General features: G+C 37.0%; 1 protein-coding gene across 1 annotated transcript in view; it reads left to right on the top strand.

Annotated features, from left to right (window-relative positions):
• The window catches only part of LOC103147510 (transmembrane protein 132D), a 31,294-nt gene extending 12,260 nt beyond the window's left edge, over positions 1-19,034 (top strand). The window contains exons 4-10 of the mRNA XM_007565895.2: positions 4,155-4,326; positions 8,430-8,573; positions 9,978-10,186; positions 12,753-12,933; positions 13,077-13,190; positions 13,265-13,456; positions 17,462-19,034. Of these exons, the coding sequence (XP_007565957.1) occupies positions 4,155-4,326; positions 8,430-8,573; positions 9,978-10,186; positions 12,753-12,933; positions 13,077-13,190; positions 13,265-13,456; positions 17,462-18,916 (2,467 nt within the window). The 3' untranslated portion in view covers positions 18,917-19,034. The remainder of the gene's footprint in view (positions 1-4,154; positions 4,327-8,429; positions 8,574-9,977; positions 10,187-12,752; positions 12,934-13,076; positions 13,191-13,264; positions 13,457-17,461) is intronic.
• The last annotated feature ends 1,685 nt before the right edge of the window (positions 19,035-20,719 follow it).

The following is a 20,719-nucleotide window of genomic DNA, read 5'->3' as shown; positions in this document are numbered from 1 at the left end:
TAAAATCAACACTTTAAAATAAAAAATGGTTCAAAAATAAAATCAACAGTTCAAAATGTATAATGGTAACTGTTTCTGTCTGTTCAGTCCATAAACTGAGCCTGGGATCAAGAAAAATGTAGTAATTTCACGGATAAAATAGTACAGGACCAATTTTTTTTTTATGTTGTTGGTCAAGATAACGTCTAGCGCGACCTGCCGCCCTGACACCAACTCACACACATCTTCATTCACAGTCTTACTTGTAAATCAATTTTTCTTTTCTTGGACGTTTTGATGTTAGCTTGTCGATGTCTCAGTTTTATTCGCTGGGAAACTCAATAAGCAGCTTGAGGTGACTCTGCTGCTCTCTAGTGGCGAGAAGCCATAATGATAGCTGGTAACAATCGGAATGCATTGTGGGAGATGTAGTTTGTAGTCAATTCATGCTCAAAACCTATTGTAAGTCAATGTCGGCCTATAAGATGCTACGGGGGCCACATAAAATGACATGACAGGCCACATGTGGCCCGTGGGCCTTGAGTTTGACACATGTGTACTACTGACAGCAAAAGGGATGTAATGCCGTATATGCAAGATATTTCTTTCTCCACTATGGTGAAGCTCGAGGACAATGAAGCAACTCAAACATTAATTTTGTTCTAGATATTCATCTTAAAGTTATCCATATTCTAAAATGCAAACATTTCGATATATTGAGTATATATAGTGTTGGACCCGTCAGCTCTGTTGTGCTATCAGATTCTATTTGGTAAGCATACTCTGGTACGATAATGCATGCCAGATTCATTGAGGTTTTAATTGGGACAATTTGGGTAAATTAAGGCTGGAAACGCCCCATTTATTATCCTTTTTTGTTAATATTAAACACTGTATAATGATCTCAATTTGGACAATATTCAGACTTGTTACTGGGCCTTAGGCCAGTTTATTTCTTCTTGACTTTTTAGTCATCTTAAAGCCAAACGATCCTGGCACTCTTACAAATCAGTTCTAAGAAATATTTTCAAGGCATGCAATTGCTGTGTAGCCTGATCTAACAGGGTGTGAGTTTCATTAAAAAAAAAAAAAAAAGAAAAGAAAAAAGCCACAATTATCCTCAACTTTTTAGTGAAGGAAGAAAAGAAATCCATCTATCTATTTTAAATTCTAGCTTTATTCTGGTCGCTGTTAGAAGTGTGAGGTAGCATTTAGTCTTTGTAACCTTTAGAACGACACAGGTCAGTTCCTGAGCGAAACACAATCATGCCTAAACTTTTGGTCAGTTTAGTGCCACCACTTGATCTAACATGAGCAAACATGTTTTGCTGTGGTTAGAGGATCTAAAATTATTCCTGCTTCAAGCTTCATGTTTACCTAAAGCCTTTGACCCAAAAGTCACAGCTTGGTTTAAAAGAGCTGTCCCTCAGCTACCCAGTTTATCATGGCTGAACATTTTATTTGATGTATTTTTCTTCCATTTTCTCTTTTTATGAAGTCATAATTATTGACATAGTCTGGCAAAGCATCTTCGAGCCTTTTAAACTAAAAGTGATTTGTATTAATTGCTACTATAAGCTCTAACTCTGCTGAATCCAGGAACATCTGGGGGGATCAGGGCTGAATATCAAATCATCTACCTAGTGTCTGCATCTGGGCTACAGGGGATAATAAAATAATCCTGTCAGTGTCACTAATTGATGGTTATTTATTGGAGCGTGTAACAACATAACAACCAATGTCAGCAATGCGTCTCTCGTGCATAACAGAATGCCGTCCCATCCACCGATCCAATCTAGGACCGTCCTTTTAATCCTCTGTGCATTGAAGTTATTCATCTGGTTGAAAATTAATTTTTGCTCTGCATAATTTTTTTGTGATCATACACGAGACATTGAACACAGAGTATCTTTTTTAAAAAAAGGAAAAGCAGATAAAGGTTTTTGGATAATAAAAGACGAAAAGGGGATTTAAATGTGTGGAGGGAGGTAAAACATGGATTTACCTGAGATTTTATTGCCCATTTTTTTTTATGCAGAATGTTTTTTTTACATTAAAAAGGGCCAAATAAAACCAAGCTGAATTGCAGCTTAAAGCTGAGTCAAAATAAAAACAAAATTAATAAATGACATGGAGTGCTATTGCACTCTCTTTATTGAATATTTATTTTCTTCATCTTTCTCAGGTCTTCCTACTCCATCATTAAAGCCTAATACTGATGGTGTATATCCACCAAGCTCTCACTCACTCAGGCGCTTGCAACCGCCCTCCATCCATCCGACCCACATTTCTGCAGTCATCCATAATCACGGCTACGTTATCCCGGCTTAAGTGCTTGCACGTTTTAGAAACGCAGATTAGGACGCGGAGATATCCTAAGTTCTGTCCTCTGCTTCAACCAAAACTCACACAAATAAAAAAAAAAAAACAGACACGTAAGCACATAAACGGACACAAATACTTACAACCCAGGAGCTTCGAGGTGATGATAGATGGATGACCGATAAATAAGAGCATTAAATGTCCAATGTTCTGTCTTTAGTCTTAGGTTTAGACTTGTCTTATGTCATCATGCATATTTTCTATTAAATGTAACAGAAAAAGAAAAACTAAAAGAGCCAAACTTGTTTTTAATATTTATGACTTTTTACGGTGCTTACAGCAACTACCAATTGTAGACGTGGTTAAATATGTTAAAACATGGCTTATTTACTTTAATACTTACTTTACCATTATTTACATTATTAAGTAAGAAAATAACTTAAACCAAACATTGTTCTTTTCACAGTTGGCAGCTATTTTTATTCAGTAACTGTATGACCTGTACAAAATGAATCTATTGATGCTCCTGCATTTCCAAAAAATCTGACCTTTAATTTAGATTTAGTTATTTAGAGAAGTGTCTCAATTTTTAAAATAATTACTTTTTGATAAGAATGCCTTTTAGCCATTTCAGTAGTGCCTCACTTAAAAGCAGCTTTACTATTAATACAAATTCCTTTTTTCTAAAGCTCTTTGCCCAGGCCATTTGTGGCATTTATAATAGTTTCTGAATGCAGTTCAAGAATGGTACAATTGAACTTTTTCAAATGTTTTAAGGCCAGACTTTCCCTAACCAATTAAAGTCATCATAAAATAGAAAATGTCGTATATATCACACGGCATTTGTCTTTGACCAACCAAGCCTTGGCTTTCATTTTTACTTTAGTTGTACTTTGAACCATAAACATATAGTCACCTCGGCTCTGGGTATGCCAATGTGACATTCTTGTCTCAATACAACAAAGTTATTCAGTCAGGTTTCAAACAGAAGATTCCACTTTTGGTCCATTTTATTGTAAATGTTACATGTAATAAATATGGAGATACATATCTTTCCTTGTTTCTTTGTTTTCTTACTGTTTCTTTGAAAATAAGTATTTCTATGGAGGTAAAATGTTTCTTTTTCATTTTTATTGTAATTAATTGCATTCTCTGAGGTTGTGTTTACCTGAGTTTAAGATCTGTTAACAAACTAATGTTCACACTTTCTTGAAATATAACAGCTACTTTTTTTTTTTAACTTATAGCCATCACTGTAAAATTCACCTATGCGTATTGGATTTGGCTCATTTATGTATGCTTTCCAACGACACTGAGTTATTGTCTAGTTCCATGCAAAGTTTTGGTCCACTTCAAAGCGTCTTCAGCTTCATTCACTTACTACTCTGTTTTCCTTTTGATCTTTTCTTACTGGCAGGTATGCCTACACACTCTCAAGCATCAAATAACATCAAACGCAATTTCCCTGACAGTCCTTTGACCAGGATTGTTGGATGAAGCTTCTGACAGCTCACCTTATCTTCCCTCCACTCTCTTACACCCTAGTTCTCCAACTGTTTCTTATAAACGAGCCCCCCTGTGTCTTTGCTTATGTGAAAGTTCAACAGGTGGTTTTCCCACAAAGTTAAGGGCATCTTTTTGTTTCTCTTATTGTCATGATTTAAAGGGTTGTTGCTGTTTATTTATTTATTTATTTAATTTCCTGATCTTTTCATGCTATTGTTTCAGAGTCTGGCTTTGAAGCTAGACTGCATAACATCCGCTACTAAATGCACAAACTCAGAAGCATTAAAACTCAATCATGCCGTATCTAGTCATACATTTTCGTATTTGCCATTTCATGTCTGAAACAGGGGTCTTCTGGAGATTTTGCAGCTAGACTTTGTGCCAAAAGATGTCTCCGAGCAGATTGAGAGTCAGGCTATCTCTTGGCGTCTGGAGCTGCCAGGAAATGTCAAAGATGTTGGCTTAATGCGGATCTTCACCGCCCCACGAGACTTCATTGGACTGGCACCTCTGGTGATGGTGAGAGCTGCACTTGCATCATTCAGCGGAAAGCTTAAGTGCAATACTTTTACAGATGACTGTATCCGTTAGACCAAAGATGGTAAAACTGGGAAAGCATGCAAGGAGAAAAACTTCTGATGCTTTAGATAAAAAAGAAAACTCTCAAGAGACGGGATTACTGTCTTAAAAAGATTGGGAGCACACTCGGATTGTTTTGTGTCTTACCTTACCTCGTTACAAACACCAGTGTATAGAGAGAAAAATGTACACTGAAGGCTTAAATTTCCTTTGAATGTCTTGTGCTAAATAAATAAAACTGGATTATTTCACTTTATATCTTAAGCAGATACGCAATAATTTGAGTTTAGTGGCTAATTTATGCTTACCAATTTCATAGAGTTTTGAATAGGTACAAAACAAGTTACAAGTTTTATCTCAACATCTCTCTAAATATTTAAGTTTTAGCTTTACCCGCAGTGAGTAATATTTTACCAACAAGCAGGTCCTGTGTGTGTTCTTTAGAGAAACAACTTTTACAATCCAAATCATTGATTTATTTAATTAGGATTATGGGTGGATTATAAAAATTAATTTCAATTGTCTTTTTTTTTTTTTTTTTTTTCAAAATAAGACCAAACTTCAATAAGGCTAGCATGAAACAAACTCAATTATGGTCAACAGAAAGCATATTTTGACAGGTATCTCCTTGCAAAAAGAAAACAGAAAACAAACATGTACAAAATTGCAAAATCTAGATACCTCCTAAAAATAGACATAAAGTTTGATGTGTATCTCTTTGTATATAAAAATTGCTTTTTTATTGTTAAGTGAAAGAACCATATATATTTTAGAACAAAAAAAGACATTGCTTTTACAGAAAGAGATTGAATCGGCTTTAATTGACTGCTGTCCTTTCTGGCTGAAGTTTTTAATAGCAACTGTGAAAAGTCTAAAAGGCCACTCATTTCAGACCCAGCATTAGAGAGTTAGGACCTTAATGCCGATAACTATATTTAGTGTTTAGTTATCAGCATTAAGAACAAAGTTAGCTGTGACTCCAACTGAGACTCCAAGTGTTTTTCTGCTTGTCTTTAAGAATTACATTCTTGTCCAGCTTATTAGAAAGAAAACAAACAAATCCCCACATATTACAAGGTTGGATCCATGTTTGTCCTTGAGAGAAGTCTATTCAGCCGGTGCAACAGTCAAAATAAATCAAACATCCATCTGTGTAGAAATCCATTTAATCTCAGTCAACTAAAGGATTCACATAAAGAAAAAAAATATACTTTTTATTTTCCGTAACATTGAACAAAACTCAAAGAGAAACAAATGGTATAGTCATTTTTGGGATTTAGTTGGCACAGCAACTGCTGGAAGGCTTATTTGGTGTTTTTGTCCTTAGGTTCTGCTGAAGTACTTTCATGTCTTATAGTTGCTAGGCCATGCTTTTGAAACCCTGAGCTTTTTGTTGTCTTTGTTACACGAGCACCAATCTCACTTACCTGTACAGTAGTAATTTTTTTTTGCCTCATCCCTTTTTGCTAAACAAGTAACTCTAATAATTAACACTGAAATTCCAAACTATTCCACAGAATTTAAATCAAACGCTATTTTAGGGAATTAAAAGTGAATTGGACGTCCGAAACTCGAACTGCCGAATTACTGCTGAACTTGCAGAAAACAGCATTTGAGTTTCTCCCAGCATGTTACTGGCATCCCCGCAGAGTCCAGCGATTACTTTCTGATTTTTTTTGCTCTCCCTGATCCCCTGGCTTATGTTTGGGTCAGTGTCGTTGTTCTGAACTAGAACATGTCCTTTTGGAATTGCGGTCAGCAGCTGTCAAGCCGGCAGGGTTCAAAATGTGACTCTGCCCGTGAAACATCTGCTGAGCACTACTTTCAAGCCAGAGAGGAGGCATAATAAAAAATAAAACAGCTTCTGGTCACCCAAGCAATGATATCATTTTTTTCAAATTACATTTTCAAAAATCTGGGAAATAGAGTTGGAAGTTAAAATGTGGCTTAGACGTTTCAAGACAATTTACAGATAATATGAGCTTCTGAATTATGCATTGGATGAGTAGAAAGAAACAAGAGCGTGTAGATGGTAAAGGGACACAATTTGACAGATAATAGTTTTCAAATGAGCTCTCTAATAAAATAACTTGTAAGTTAAAAAAAATAGCATTAGAGTAGAAGTGAAACCAAATATCTGATATATGCAATCTAATATATTCTCAATTCATTCAGTCTACCTTGTAATATTTGAATCCATAACACTGTAAACAATCTTATATAGCACTTACACACCTGCTTTTTTTTTTTTTTTTATAAATGCTGGGAGGGAACGCATTAAAAAATTGTTGTGGGTCTTGCTAACTCCCCCTCCTGCCTTTTATACCTGCTAAAATAGGTCAATACCTGCAGCATCTCATGTTGATTTTCAGAGCAGAGCGAATCATATTAAGCCTCCTGTCAACTGACCTGCCCAGAAAGACAAACGAAGAACAAAGTAAGATAGCTAAAACAGAAGCTTAGAGAAATATTCAGAAATATACAATTACATTCGCTCACTAATTAGCATTTTAATTAGTTTTCATATCTTACTTTATAAAAAGGGCAAAAGAGGCTAAAGGCAATTATTACCAATATCCAGTTTTGGAGATTTTGGGGTCTTTTGCTATTCTTGAATGTCTTTTTCTAAAAAGTAGAAAAGTAAACATTAAGAAATGAACAAAGTCGAAAGGTTATCAAGTGATTATTTTTGTTTTTTTGTAATTTTCTTTGAGTCTAATTAGTCTTTGATAAATATAATTGTTTCAGTGTACATTTTTTTTGTCTTTACTTCATGATTCTTCCATACATTAGACAGTTTTATCACTGCTTAACTACAGAGGCTTGGAAACGTGCAAACTATTGTGTTTCCATGTTCGTCCTGTGATTACCTGACAGCCTGTAAGAAGTGCACACTGCCTCTGCCTGTTGTAAGAAAGCTGAAATTGTCTCCTGAGCAGAATAAGGCAGATACAAATGATGATTTATTCTTCATATTGTGGAAGGCAGTTTTTGTGGGATATGAAATCCCCCATTGACATGTTGTTCTTGATTTAGGTTCTGCCTACAGGAGGAATTTGCTTGTAAAATAACAAAGATCTATTCTTCACCTCAGGCTTAATTTACAAAGACAGGCACGGATGCTCTCTCTCTGCCTTCTACCCGCACGACACATCAAACCTCTGTAACAATCTATCACAACCCAACGTTAGCACGAACAGATATGAAATATGGGTTATTAAATCAAACAATTGCAACTTCTAAAAGTGCATAGTGAAAACATTGTTGATGCATTGTTCAGCACGGTAATTATTTTATTCAGCAAGAAATGTGTCATTTCAAATTTATATAAAAATTACATAAATCAAACAAGGGGTTTCTTTTGTCTGAAATATATTGACAGATGAATAGTAAATGCCACTTTACTTTCACTTGTCTAAGATACGTGTCTAAGAAATTCAACATTAGCAATGAAATGCAGTGTTTAAGGTAAATGTGACCCAAGTCACATTTTTTGCCCATGTGTACAACAATACTTTAAAAAGTCTCAGCAAGAATTTATCTCTTTCATTTTTATGGTTTCCATTCAATTGTCCTGCAAACTTTGAGCAAACCTTTAAAAAGTTGCAACGAAAATGAAGGAAATGCCAGTTAAGCAAGTTTCCATTTACTGCTTTTTAGCGAATCAACCAGACTATGCAAAGCGTAATTTTGTCAGATGTGGATGCTACGGATGGTTGGTATTATGTTAATTATTTTAAAATTATAAAGATTTTATAAAAAAAAATTGTTTATGCACCAGTTCTTGACCCACAGCACAAATTAGAGACAACTAAATATTGAGCCAAAATGGGTACAAAAAAATTCAAAGGGCCTGTAACAGACAAAACATGTTTTATGTTAATATTTGATTAATGTTGGCTCATGGTCTCCAAATCTTGCTTTATAACAATGAAATATATAAGGTAGCTTTCCTTAGACAGACACTGATTCATCTGTTTTTATGTACATAACAAGTAAATGCAGCATCACCAAGAACTTAATTCGCTCTTCTTTTTACCCAGACTACAGATATTTTGAACACTGCTGTGTTGACGGGTAAAATGGTTTCAGTTCCTGTGAAAACTCTGGCTGTTGAGGCCAACGGCACTGTTACAGATGTGACAAACTTCACCAACTGCAAATCAGCAGAGATGGATGTGCTCCAGGTAAGTCCAAAACAGCACAGCTCAGTACAACTAGAATTAAGCTTTTGTTAAGCAATTTGTTTTTTGTATAGTTTTTCTCTCCTTTAGAAAAGTTTACTACAAGCATTCTAACCTTAAAACTACTTTCACATGATCGAAGAACTTCTGATGTTTCTGGAACTTTCTTACTACAAGGAATGCAACAAAGGTCCATGACATGTCTGTGTGTGAAGGCTCTTAAAGCTCTGTTTCCAGCTGTAGTCTGCCCTAAATTATTCAATGGGCTTTGCTTTATAATCCTTTCAAGGCTGCAGTTGTTCCTGTTGGTTATGTACCATCTCAGTTTTTATTTCTACTCAGTAATACTATGTAAATAACCAGCTTCTTTAATGACTGGCTTGGATGGCTTAACTTTTTTGTGGAGTGTGCCAGTTAACTGTCATATCAACAGTCTTGCCCATAAATATGCAGGCCATAGCATTTCTGAATCATGCTACTTGAAGATAAACATTTGTCGAGGATAATATAATTAAATGGTTTTCAAACTTATGAAAGTAACTCCAGCGAAGCCACCACTGAATATAGCAATAATTATTCTGGAAGGTATAATAGAATAAAAATGGATTTAAAAATAAACAGTGTACAGTTACTTTAGAGAACTCCAGCACATTGAACACTGTTGATCAATGAGTTTTATAGGAAATGGTCTTTAGATAATGACCTCAGTCTGTATCTAAACAAAGTTCAGCTTGACTTGTCCTAAGCAGTCACTACTCCCCCAGCTTTTTTCTCACTTTTTCCTCCCCCCACACTCATCCCTCTTCTTCCTTGCTCCACCCTTTTCCATTGCTTCACTCTATTCTCCAGTCTAGTGCTCTCCAATTACCCCAGTGGAGCCACTGGTTTGTTAAGATAAGTGAGGCGGCAGTAGAGATAGGCCTCCAATCTGAAATAAAACACACCAACTGCTGTGTTTCAGCTCATTGCTCTTGCTGGTGGGGACTGCCTGGCTCCTACCTCCAAAACAACATCACAGGAACAGCTGTAAACCAGGGCTTATTTACATTCTGAAACAGTGGTGGCTTTAGATGACAAACACAAGCACTCTCAGATCCTTTGTCCACACTTTGGAGGTGGTATGAAATTCAAGAGATTTTTTTGTTTTCTGTACTGTTCTGTTTTTTTTTCTTTCTTGAATTTTAAATCGCTCCTCGCCTGCCTTAGAGTTTCAGCTAATCAGGCGTCACAAAAACAATTCTTGTCCTGTTTATTTGAACTCTCGCATGAAAGAAAAAAAAACCAAAAAAATAATAATGCCGTAAACCTAGAAAAGATCTAAAGGAAAAGAAGCAGAGGCACGTTTTAAATCAAGTGTGTGCTTTTCTGTAACTTTTTAACCACCGTTCTCTCGTCTCCTTAATCCAGGTGTCAGAACGCTGTAACTATGTTTTTGTAAATGGAAAAGAGTCAAAAGGCAAAAGCAAAGTGATGATCAATTTCACGTACGGTTTCCTGAGTGCGCAGCTGGAGATGAGCGTGTGGATGCCCCGCCTGCCCCTGCTCATCGACATCGCCGACCCTGAGCTTAGTCAGATTAAAGGTTGGAGGGTCCCCGTCACAACAGGCAATAAGAGGTAAGGCAGAGCCGGCCCGAGGCATAACCAAAGTAAGCTGATGCTGAGGGACTGATGGAGCTTTTCTGGGTTGCCAAGATCACTTGACTTTTTACTGGGAATATATATTTTTGCTATTTCCAAGTTGAAATTTTCAACGTGAAACTAACTGCTAACCTTGGAGCAAAAATGGGACTCAAAATTAAAATGTATCCTTCAACCAGTCAGGCAACAATAAGCTGTGCTCAAACATACAAATCTAATATTGTTAATGTTGCTTACTTTTTGCTGGTGTATTAAAAGCAAAATGCTGTTTAAGAAAAATTCATCTTAAAGTTGTTGAAATAGTGTTAGGGCATTTAAAGCCAGTGCGCAATGCACATTATCCATCTTTCAAGGGTACTTTGCATTGATACTGATTCCTTAAAAAAATATTGATAAATATTTTTAAGATATATATATATATAACATATTTTAACATACAATTTTGCATTGTTGTTTAAGAATAATTGTGGCTTCAAAGAGAATCTCCTGTAAAATTCATAAATTTACAAGAATGCTGGAGGTTTTGGTCACAACTGCTGGTTGTCAGCCAGGATAAGAGCAACTACCACATTTGTGTTTAGCGCATTGGCGAGTGAGTGAGCATTGGACACAGCACTGATGTCCTGGAAATAAAGGTTAGTAGGGTTTCAATCAATAAGTACAGTAAAATCATTACTTTCCCCACTCGATACTGTTTGATAATGGATGCCATACCCCTGCCCAAAGTTCAATACCAGGCTCCAGATACAAACAGGTCAGAAATCTCATATTTCAATAGTGAATAGGAAGTGGGGCAGAACCTTCGAAAAGTATTCAACTTGAACGTGCTCATAAAATCCCCCTAAAATATAGAGGAAAGCACAGGTTTTGCAAAAAAAAAAAAAAAAAAAAAAAAAAATTGGATACTTTTAAAAAATGTGGAGATTTTACAAGGCTCTTTATGTGTGTGAATACGGAGAGAGAAAATTACTTGCTGAATATCCTGAAGATTCATTGTCATTTATTAAGTTTGTCACCTTTTAGTGTGTTTTCTGAAGCGTCTTTAACAGAAGCACAGACAATTTTTTTTGCAGTAAAATGATCACTGTAGTGTCTCTAAGCTCCACAAGTTGGACCACAGAATTTAGCCAAGACTTACTTTTCGGTGCCTTGTTGTTGAGTCACACTGATTTAATTCAAGTAGCATTCCCATCGCATGGTAAGCTGTGACCTCAGGCTAAATAGTAATGATGTTTATTTGGACTTTACCTCTTAACGAGAGCTTTCAGCCTGCAGTGTAAAAACATTTCAACCAACCCTGCAGCACACCTGAGGTGCACCATGTGGCAGGACCAGCTGAGTGTATGATAATTATATGATCGTTGCAGAGAGGTTCACAGCTTAACCTCTACCACATAAAAACAAACCACTCAGCCGTGGGATCTTGGTTAATTTAAGTTAAATTGATTTTGAGGAAAAAGGTCACTCCACATGGGCTTCGCCTCTAAAGCAACCACAACAATGCTGATGGGCTTCACTATTTTTCTTTCAGAAGTTCACAGATTAGCAGAATGTTTTTGTTGTGCTGCAGTTGTCTGAGAAATGCTGGAAGCAAACTGAAACAGCCGGTTTGTGCTTACAGGAGAACCTATCAGTTTAGTGCTGGAAAATGCCTTAGACTAGGTTATGAATTGTAATATATTTCAAGTGTTTATCTCAGTTTTGTGGATTGTGGTTTGCAGCTAATGAAAACTCTTAACATAGATTAACATAAAATCTTAATAATTTGAACAAAATAAAGTTTCCATACAGAAATATTATGTTACGGCTTACAAAATATGTGGAAGCCACTGACATCCTCCACAGAAAAAGGCAAGCCACAAAAAGGTATTGTAAAATAATTCACAGAGTGAAAGTGTGGGTGACCCAAGAACAAGCAACAGGGATAGCTAATAAGCTATTGAAAGATTTAGAGGAGAAATGGTAAGTGCAAGTCAGTGCTCTTAAGTGAAAATAGACTTTAATAGGCAAATCAATTTAATAGGCAAAGTGTGGAAAAAGTCTTCAGAGGCAAAGAATCCATGTTGCTTGAAGTCCAGCGTGAAGCTTTAACAGTAAGAGATGACTTGGAAAGCCATGTCTTCTGCTGTTGTTGGAATACTGGCTTATATCAAGTTCAATTAATTCAAAAGCTTCTGTTTTTTGACAATCTTCATGTAAATGTAGATTTTATTTTCCAGCAGAACTTTCCTGGTACTCACATTGCCAAAAGGTACAAGTGCCTGATTTAATGAGAACAGTATCACTGTGCACTTCTTCTTCTTCTTATGACTGTTGGCAGAACACCGAGAACGCTGACGCTATTGCGCCCTCTATTGCGCATGTGGGCCACTTTCAGGTCGTTTGCCCGTATATATATTCGATTTGACAAAAAAATCTGAATCGGGTCACTTCAGGCAATAATAATCTCATCTGTTAAAATTCACCTATGCTTTTCATAGCATTCTTTATATCTGTGTTCCTACAGATATATGACTGATTATTTATTGTTTTTGTGTGTCAGATCTACATGGGACAGTGAAGAAGATGAGGACATGAGGAAGGGAAGAGGATGCATGTTACAGTACCAACTCTCCCCAGTGAGGGTGCTCACATCTTTTGTGGCCCAGCCTGATTCTGAGGTTTTGCCTGGCCCACTTACTGGAGAAGAGCCCGTTGAATACTTTTTAGGTTCTGATTGGCAGGTAGAGCACTCCTTCATTACCAGCATACAGTCATACTATTATTGAAGTATTTTGAATGTAAAAGCTTTATGACACCCCAATGTGTGCTCCCACAAGCATTTGCAGTGATTGAGTCTTTATTTTTGCATTTTTTACATTTATAGGTTGATGTGACTGACCTCGTGCGCTACGCTCTAAAAGTAGCAGATCCTGAAGTAGCCAGAGTGCAAGATGGTGTTGTACTGCAAGGACGGGCTGTTGGGACCACTGTTGTGCAGGTGAGGCTTAAGCAGGCCTGTGTGTTTATCTCAGCTACTGCAACCTGAATGTGTGCCTGTGATTGCGGTTGCAGGTGTTGTCCCCGGTGACGTCATTGGTCCTGGCTGAGAGGAGCATCAGGGTGGTGGATGATAAAGTGAGCGTGACAGAACTGGGAGTGCAGTTAGTTTCCGGACTTTCTCTGTCTCTTCAGCTCAGCCCTGGGAGCAACAGGGCTATTGTTGCCACAACGACCACACGGGAGACAATCACAGAGCTCAAACAGGTAAACAACTAGGAAACTGTCGTAAACAGAATTGTCTGATGGATTTTTGTAAATGTTTTTATTTGTTCCCATCTTATTTCAAAACAGTTTTTGTATATGCATATTTTTTTCACATTTTCTTATGTTAATTTGATTTATCAAAGCTAAAAAAAAAAAAAGCTAAACTAAACCTGGGCCTCTGTGAAAAAGTAATTGCCTCCTAAATATAAAGACTACTATTGCCATTAATTGGCAGCGTGAGCCTTAAATTACCGTGTTAGAAATTCTGCTCTCTTCTCTTTATAGCATTGTGTTATTCAGCCACATTGAAAGGTTCTCAAAAACCAAATATTATTTGGATTTAACTCCAACTTTAACTGGACCACTCAAAAACCCTATATGATATATGGCATTGATATTCAATAAAATGGAAATCATGCATATGCTCGTCAGCAGCTTTAATTCATAACACGTAAAATAACTCTACAACATTAAGGGACCTACCTACACATATAATCTTGTCGTGCTTATCACAATCACCAATGACATTATGGATGTTACAGTATTTGTTAGTCTTGACAACGATGAACAACTGGAGCTTCACATGGACATCCTCTTGTTATTCAGAGCGGTTAATCAAGTGCAAGGTTATCGTTGCTTGATTATGCTTCCATTTTGTTGTAACTCGTTATAACTGAGTTTCTCAGGTTTCAAAAATTTGTGTGAAGAAAACAAAGTCATTCTCTTGCTTCATATACTTATCATGTTTGCTTTATTGGACAATTTTAGATTAACTTTTTGGTGCATTATTTTGGGTTCAAGATTTTGCTCCTTTGGTGCAACACCAAATTTTCTGAAGTCACACTATTCATTCATGTATTCACCATTTGTTTACTCGAGGCATTGCTATGATGACATTTTCCTCATTTTAATTAATTGCATCAGCTGTGAAACACTCACTTGGGTGCACACATAAAAAAGCAACAGAATCGACATCAGCATCATTAGATACTCAAAAAATAAATATATTGCTGCTTGCAGAGGGGTAAAATGCTGTGCAGAGGTTAAAAACATGCCTTTTAGTTTATTGACCAGACTTAAAAAAAAACAACAAGAAAAACATTAGAAACAGTATAATCTCTAGTGTTGGCAGTTACCTCTTAATAAGAATGATTTTTAAAAAAAAAAGTCATTTTAACTGAATAAAAATGTAAATAAATTTATAGCTTGTGATTTCTGACTTAAACTATAACTACACGGAGAGAACAAACATAAGGATTTAACACAGCCTTTATATATTGTTCAGACAGCTGGACATTACTTTATCAAGCTTAAAATTGAATTTCATTGTCGATGGTGACATTACTCAGAAAAGTTATTTGCTCCATTATGAAGCTTCTCCAAAAGCAAAAGTAAAACAGACTCAGGGTCTCTTGTACATTTATGCTTTCCACGGTTCCAAAGCAGTTTTAGTAAATGGTAAATCATAAGCACTTATGTAGCATTTTAGTGCCAGTCTTACTGACCTTTCGAAGTGCTTTGGCACTAGAAGCCATATTTGCTGATAAAAACTCCCAAAATTTGTAGAGCACTTAAAGGTTATACCAGGGGTCTACAAACTATGTTTTTTTCAGATTCCACTCCAAAATAAATGTCTTAAGCCATAAAATATTCTTGAATTCTCCAAATAAAATATTAAGTTATTTTATATTGTATTCCTGGATGAACATCATTACTACTTTGACGTTAGATTAAAAAAAATAAAAAATATAACGTATGAAGGGGTTAATCATATTCTTGTATATTGCAGGGGGAGGGGGGGTTCATCTTTGCTAAAAATAAATAAAATGTATGAGGAATAATAACATAAAGGTATTTTAGGAGAATCACATTTAAATATGTTCTGTATTCCCACACTCCCAGATAAGAAGCAGGGCTTTGTTTTGTATTTCATTAAAAATGACCTGGCAGACTTTAGTTGTGACGTTTTAAAATTTGGATAGATGCAACACGTTTTTAAAACCTGCCTCCCATACATCAATTCTGCACAAGTATGTTGCAAAAAAAAAAAAAAAAAAAAAAATAAAAAAATATTTTAAGGGATTTTGGGGAAAAGAGATAGAGCAGTGTAACTAGAAACCATGTTAATTTGCAAAGTTATGCTCCTACTAAAATAGTGAAAGTCTTTTTACATCACTCACAAGTTCACTGATGTAATAGTACTTTTTAACATGGCTAATATGGCTCATCTACCAGGGTGCCATTCTATCATCCTTAGCAGGAGAATAACAAAAAAAAACTGTTACTCTTGTTGTGCCTTTTGCTTACTTTCTCATGCTTTGGGAGATGGCAAAATCATTTATTGTAGCTAATGAACGTGTGCAAATATCAACATATTCTCAATTTCTTTCCATTATATAAACATCAAACATATTGCACAAGAGCAGGGAACAAAATTTAAACCTGTTGTGGTTGCAGCAGTTACTTGATTTTCTTTCAGTTTAGCTCAAAGTCACAGAAAAAACTGCAGATGGACTTTTGAGCGATAGATGGTTTCAAAGTCTATGCTTTATGTTGCATTCATGTGAATCTAAACCAAATGACCAAATGACAAATTAATGTTTTCCTCCAGTAAACATTAACCACTGAACGAAAACAAAGACTAAGAATCTTAATACAATAATAGTATTTTTCCTTTGGAAACATTGGGAGCAAAAGTAAATAACCTAACTAGCTTTTTAATGATAATCTCAACTTTCAATAAGATCTGGGTTATTTTTGATCCCTACATGTTTTTGGTTATATAAATGAACTCTACCAAAAAGGAACATACATCCCTCTTACAAAAGCAAAATAACATTTTGGCTTTCTTTTTATTTCTTTTTATTTCTGTGTTTTAATAACACAGTGTGAGTGTTCCCTCACTCTGGACCCTCATCAGCAGCTGCAGAGCTCTGCGAGAGACCAAGATGAGGCAGGCAGATGATCATGTTAAAAGTTCACTCACACATTTAGCTGTGGCAGTCTGCCCGTTTTAAACCAGCTCCCTTTCACAGACATGCTCTCTTTTACATTCAGTGCACTGCCATGGCTGTTCTGCCCCAGTCAATAAACCTGCCACTGCGGATGACCAGCCAATTGTGTCTGTGATAGCAAGCTGTTATGCTCAGGGCCATTCACAATGTATTCAGATCTAAAATATAGGTTAGGTTTGTGGCGACCCAGTAGCTCACATTAGCCACAGGAAATGGGTCATTTTGTTGTAATGTCATTTGATTAGCTAATTCTGTTCGTAAGGTGACCCTAAATGCTACGTTTTTTTTTTGTCACGTTGAAGGACATCTGCCATGCTATTGCATGAATTATTGCCATAGATTTAATCTAAAAGACATACTTATAAATGTGTTATTTTTTTGTTTTTGAAGAGATTAATAAAGCTGATTTGCAAAATTCCTATGTAGTTGGGAAAAGTAGGACATTTAATTTCAGGGTTTTGCAAGTCTGAGTAAGGATAAAAATGTGGAACTTACTGAACCGAACTTACTGAACTTCCTATGCTTTCCTCAGTCCTTACATATGTTCTCCCTTCTATATGTTTACTCTTCCTTCTCCTTCCTTTGATCCTACCTCTTTACTTCCTTCTGTGTGCCCTACAAACTTTGTCCTTCCATTGTGTACTGTCTCCTTCCCTTCCTTTTGATCCCTTGTAGCAGACTTCTTTCATAATCCCTGTTAATTTCAGCTTTTGATGCATCATATCTGAAATCTGCCTACTGTAAAAATATCTGCCATAAATTCATTCTGAGCTTCAATATTTGTATTTTGTCTTGAATATAGAGTACTAAAGCCAAGTAAGTTGATTGTCTCAAAACATGCAATATTTACATGAATATGTATGGATGTCATTCAAATAACATTCTCTGTAAAGGCTAAGGAATATTAATTTGCTTCCTATTTCCTGATGTACATGTTGAAGAACTCTGCATGGCTCAGTTTGCACTTTCTCTCCCTCTTGTTTTGTTACAGGAAGCAGTGGTCAGCTGCTGGGTTCAATTCAGTGACGGGGCGGTAGCTCCACTGGAGCTTTTTGACCGCGGCGTCTACTCCCTCACTGTTTCCACCAATGATGAGAGGGTGGCCACTGTGCGGCGTACACCACTGTCCACATTCGTGGTTGCACAAGGTGAAGGCGAAGGCCGTGGGAGGCAGGTGAAGGTGGAGCTGAGGATCTGTGAGGAATGCCAGAAGTCCAAGAGGAAGAGCAAGCTGGCGGTGGGAGCAGGGATTCTCAAGACTAACTTTCAGGGTGGACGAGTCGTAGCAGGAGGAGCAAGTAAAAATGTGGAAGCCGTGGGTGGCGTTAAAACAGCAGGGACTTTGCAAAAAATGGTCACTTTTATGGATAAAAGGCCATCCACTGGCACAATGACCAACCAGCAGGCTGTTTTAACAGAAAGCACTATCACAACAACCCTTCCCAACAGATATGCACAAACACCTGCAGTATGGGTTGGAAGAACAAAACCTACAGGGGGTGCTGCATCTAGCGTCATTGACACGGCCACTCCTACAGCTATCAAGAACTTGTGGTCCAATGCACAGCTGAACACTGCCAAACCAACAGTGAGTTTTGTTAGTAAAGGAGATGGGAAAAAGAAAAAATATGGGAACATGCTTGACAACTCTAATTCATCTTCTAACAATGCCACTCCGGAAGGTGACAAACCTGAGAACGAGTCTCCGAAAACTAAAGCCCCTAAAGTAATTGAGAGCGACCTCATCAGGACTTTCAAAGCCTTGTCCGACTTGGAGATTGGCATGTATTCTTTGATAGGCGTCTCTTGTCTCGCCATCGTGGCATTTTTGCTCAACTGTGCATCGTACAAGCTGTGTTTTCGGAAACAGAAGACCCCCATACAGACAGCCCCAGCGCCCACTGCAGACCCGAAGGATCACAAACATGACTGGGTGTGGATGGGGAGCAACAGTCACAGCACACCTCCACCAGGTGCTCCAGCTGCCCCGGCTCAAGCCGCAACACTGAAACGTGAGCCTCACTGCCCTCTTGAGTCCCATCATTCAATAGATTCAATGGTTCCCGGTGGCCTGCAGGGGTCTTTGCCAACTGTGAGTGCCCCTGCTGTCCCAGAGAGAACGGCTACATTGGGTCGCTGCAGGAGCAGCTCCCAGCAACACCAGTTTCAAGTGAAGGGCATCGACCCCATGGCAAACCGGTCAGCCACTTTGCTGGCGAGGCCACACCGCAGTGAGCCTCTGCATTCTCCCACCAGCAAGAGGAATCAAGTCCAGTTTACCACTTTCACGACACTGGACATCAAGCACTTGGCTGCACTGAAGAAGAATGGTGTGGACTTAAACTGGGCTAACCAGAAAACGCAGCAGCAGTCCCTTCCTCAGCCCCAGGCACCTTTACCTGACATGCCATGGCCTGTTGTCACACCATTAGGAGAGCCCCAGTGAGTTTACTGAGCTGTATGTTGACATAGGTAGTAAGGAGGAATAGAGTGCCTTTTAAATATATTCATACCACTTGATTGGTCCACATTTTGTCACACTACAATCATAACCCCCATGTATTTTTTCAGATTTGATGCAAAAAAAAAATTCCACACATAGGTCATAATTGTGAAATGAAAGGGAAAGGAGCCATGCCTTTTTTTACACAATGTTTGTGACTCATGAAAGCTTTGTTGTATTGTTCCTGCAATGCACCTGGAAGTCTTTTGCTCTACTTTGGTTTTTGTGTTAAATCCCAATAAAACACCTTAATGTTTGTGGTTGTAACATCAGAAAATGTGTTTGATTGGTATGAATACGTTTACAAGGTGCTATATTTCTAAATAAGATGCATATTCTGGGAATGTTTAAAAAAATGGTTAGCTTTTTAAATAAAAGCAATTTAAATAACCTTAAAGGATTTTATATAGATAAATTATATAAGGGATATTTTATGTGTCAAGATTTGCTTCAATGCAGATTTGCAAGTAAAGCACAAAAATAAATGTTATTTGGTACTTAGAAAAACTGTCAAAATGTTCTATGTTTAGATTAAAAAATGTTATGTAAATATAGATTGTATGCTGTTTTACATATTTATACATTTCTTAGCAAAAAAGCCCTCACTAATCACTATCTACTTTTGTACAGTTCTGTACTTTATGTTGTAGTTTAGTCATCAGACTGCAATATGAGAGGTTTCCTTCCTTGTAAATAACCTTTTTCTGCAAACAAAACCTGTAACATGTCAGAAAATATACAATGGTTATTGTTTTACGTCAAGCAATCGATCAACAGTCTTCGTGAGAAACTAATCCCTGCTGTTGTCTGGGCAGAGAGTGTGATGAGGAATATTTCTTAACATTTTGTACACAAGTAGTTCAGGCAACAGGTCCGTCCTGATCAGATGCTGTTCCGACCAGGAGAGAAAACAAAACTAAGGGGAAAAAAACTGTCACAGTGCAACACATATTCATTTGAAATGTTTCTTGTGTGGTTGCAAAAAAATATATATGATGCCTTTTTTTATGTAACATTTTCATGTTTTTAAACAAAAAAGATGTGTGGATTTCCTGACAAAGTTCTAAAAATAAAACATTACAATGATTTTCTTATGTCTCATTCGAAGCTTTATCGAATCACTGATTTCAGATCACGTAGGAATTCCAAGAAGAACACAGCAAATTGTTAGGATTATATTGTCAAAGCTTTGCCAGGAATCAAGGGGATTTAATTGTCTTAATCACTCCTAAATGTGATTTACGTCTGATGTCATCATTCTAAAAAATGCCACTGTGTTGAATGGGCCTGCCAGTTTTAGGATTCAGTGCTGCTGCACTATAAAAAAACAAAACAAAACAAACAAAAAAAAAAAAATAAAGACGACAGATGTTGTCCCTCATTTCTTGTATTCTTGGTTCCATCCCTAAAGAATTACAGGTATTTTATCAAAGATGGAGGCCTACATGCGATAACTCATGGCTCATTTTTTTTCCATTTCCACTCCTCCCCGTGTCTCTAAGGTGAGCACAGCTCAAAATTACATTCTACAAGCTGTGATGAATAAACGCTGTCTGCAGCTTAAAGAATACCACATAATCTGATGCCATGCACAACATGAATTTGCCTCTGCGGATGCGACATCGCACAAGCCACTCTCTGCAAACAGCTGCAGATTTAAAGTGACGATAAAAAGCAATTTTGATATAATCTCATTGAATCAGACTCTTTCGTGTAATTTCCTTTTTTTGCTCCCAATTTTCTTTT

This window comes from Poecilia formosa, unplaced genomic scaffold (genome assembly GCF_000485575.1).
Source record: "Poecilia formosa unplaced genomic scaffold, Poecilia_formosa-5.1.2 Scaffold6, whole genome shotgun sequence".
In the NCBI taxonomy this organism is placed as follows: Eukaryota; Metazoa; Chordata; class Actinopteri; order Cyprinodontiformes; family Poeciliidae; genus Poecilia; species Poecilia formosa.
The sequence above is the reverse complement of the archived record's forward strand: the minus strand, read 5'-3'. Positions and strand labels throughout refer to the sequence as shown.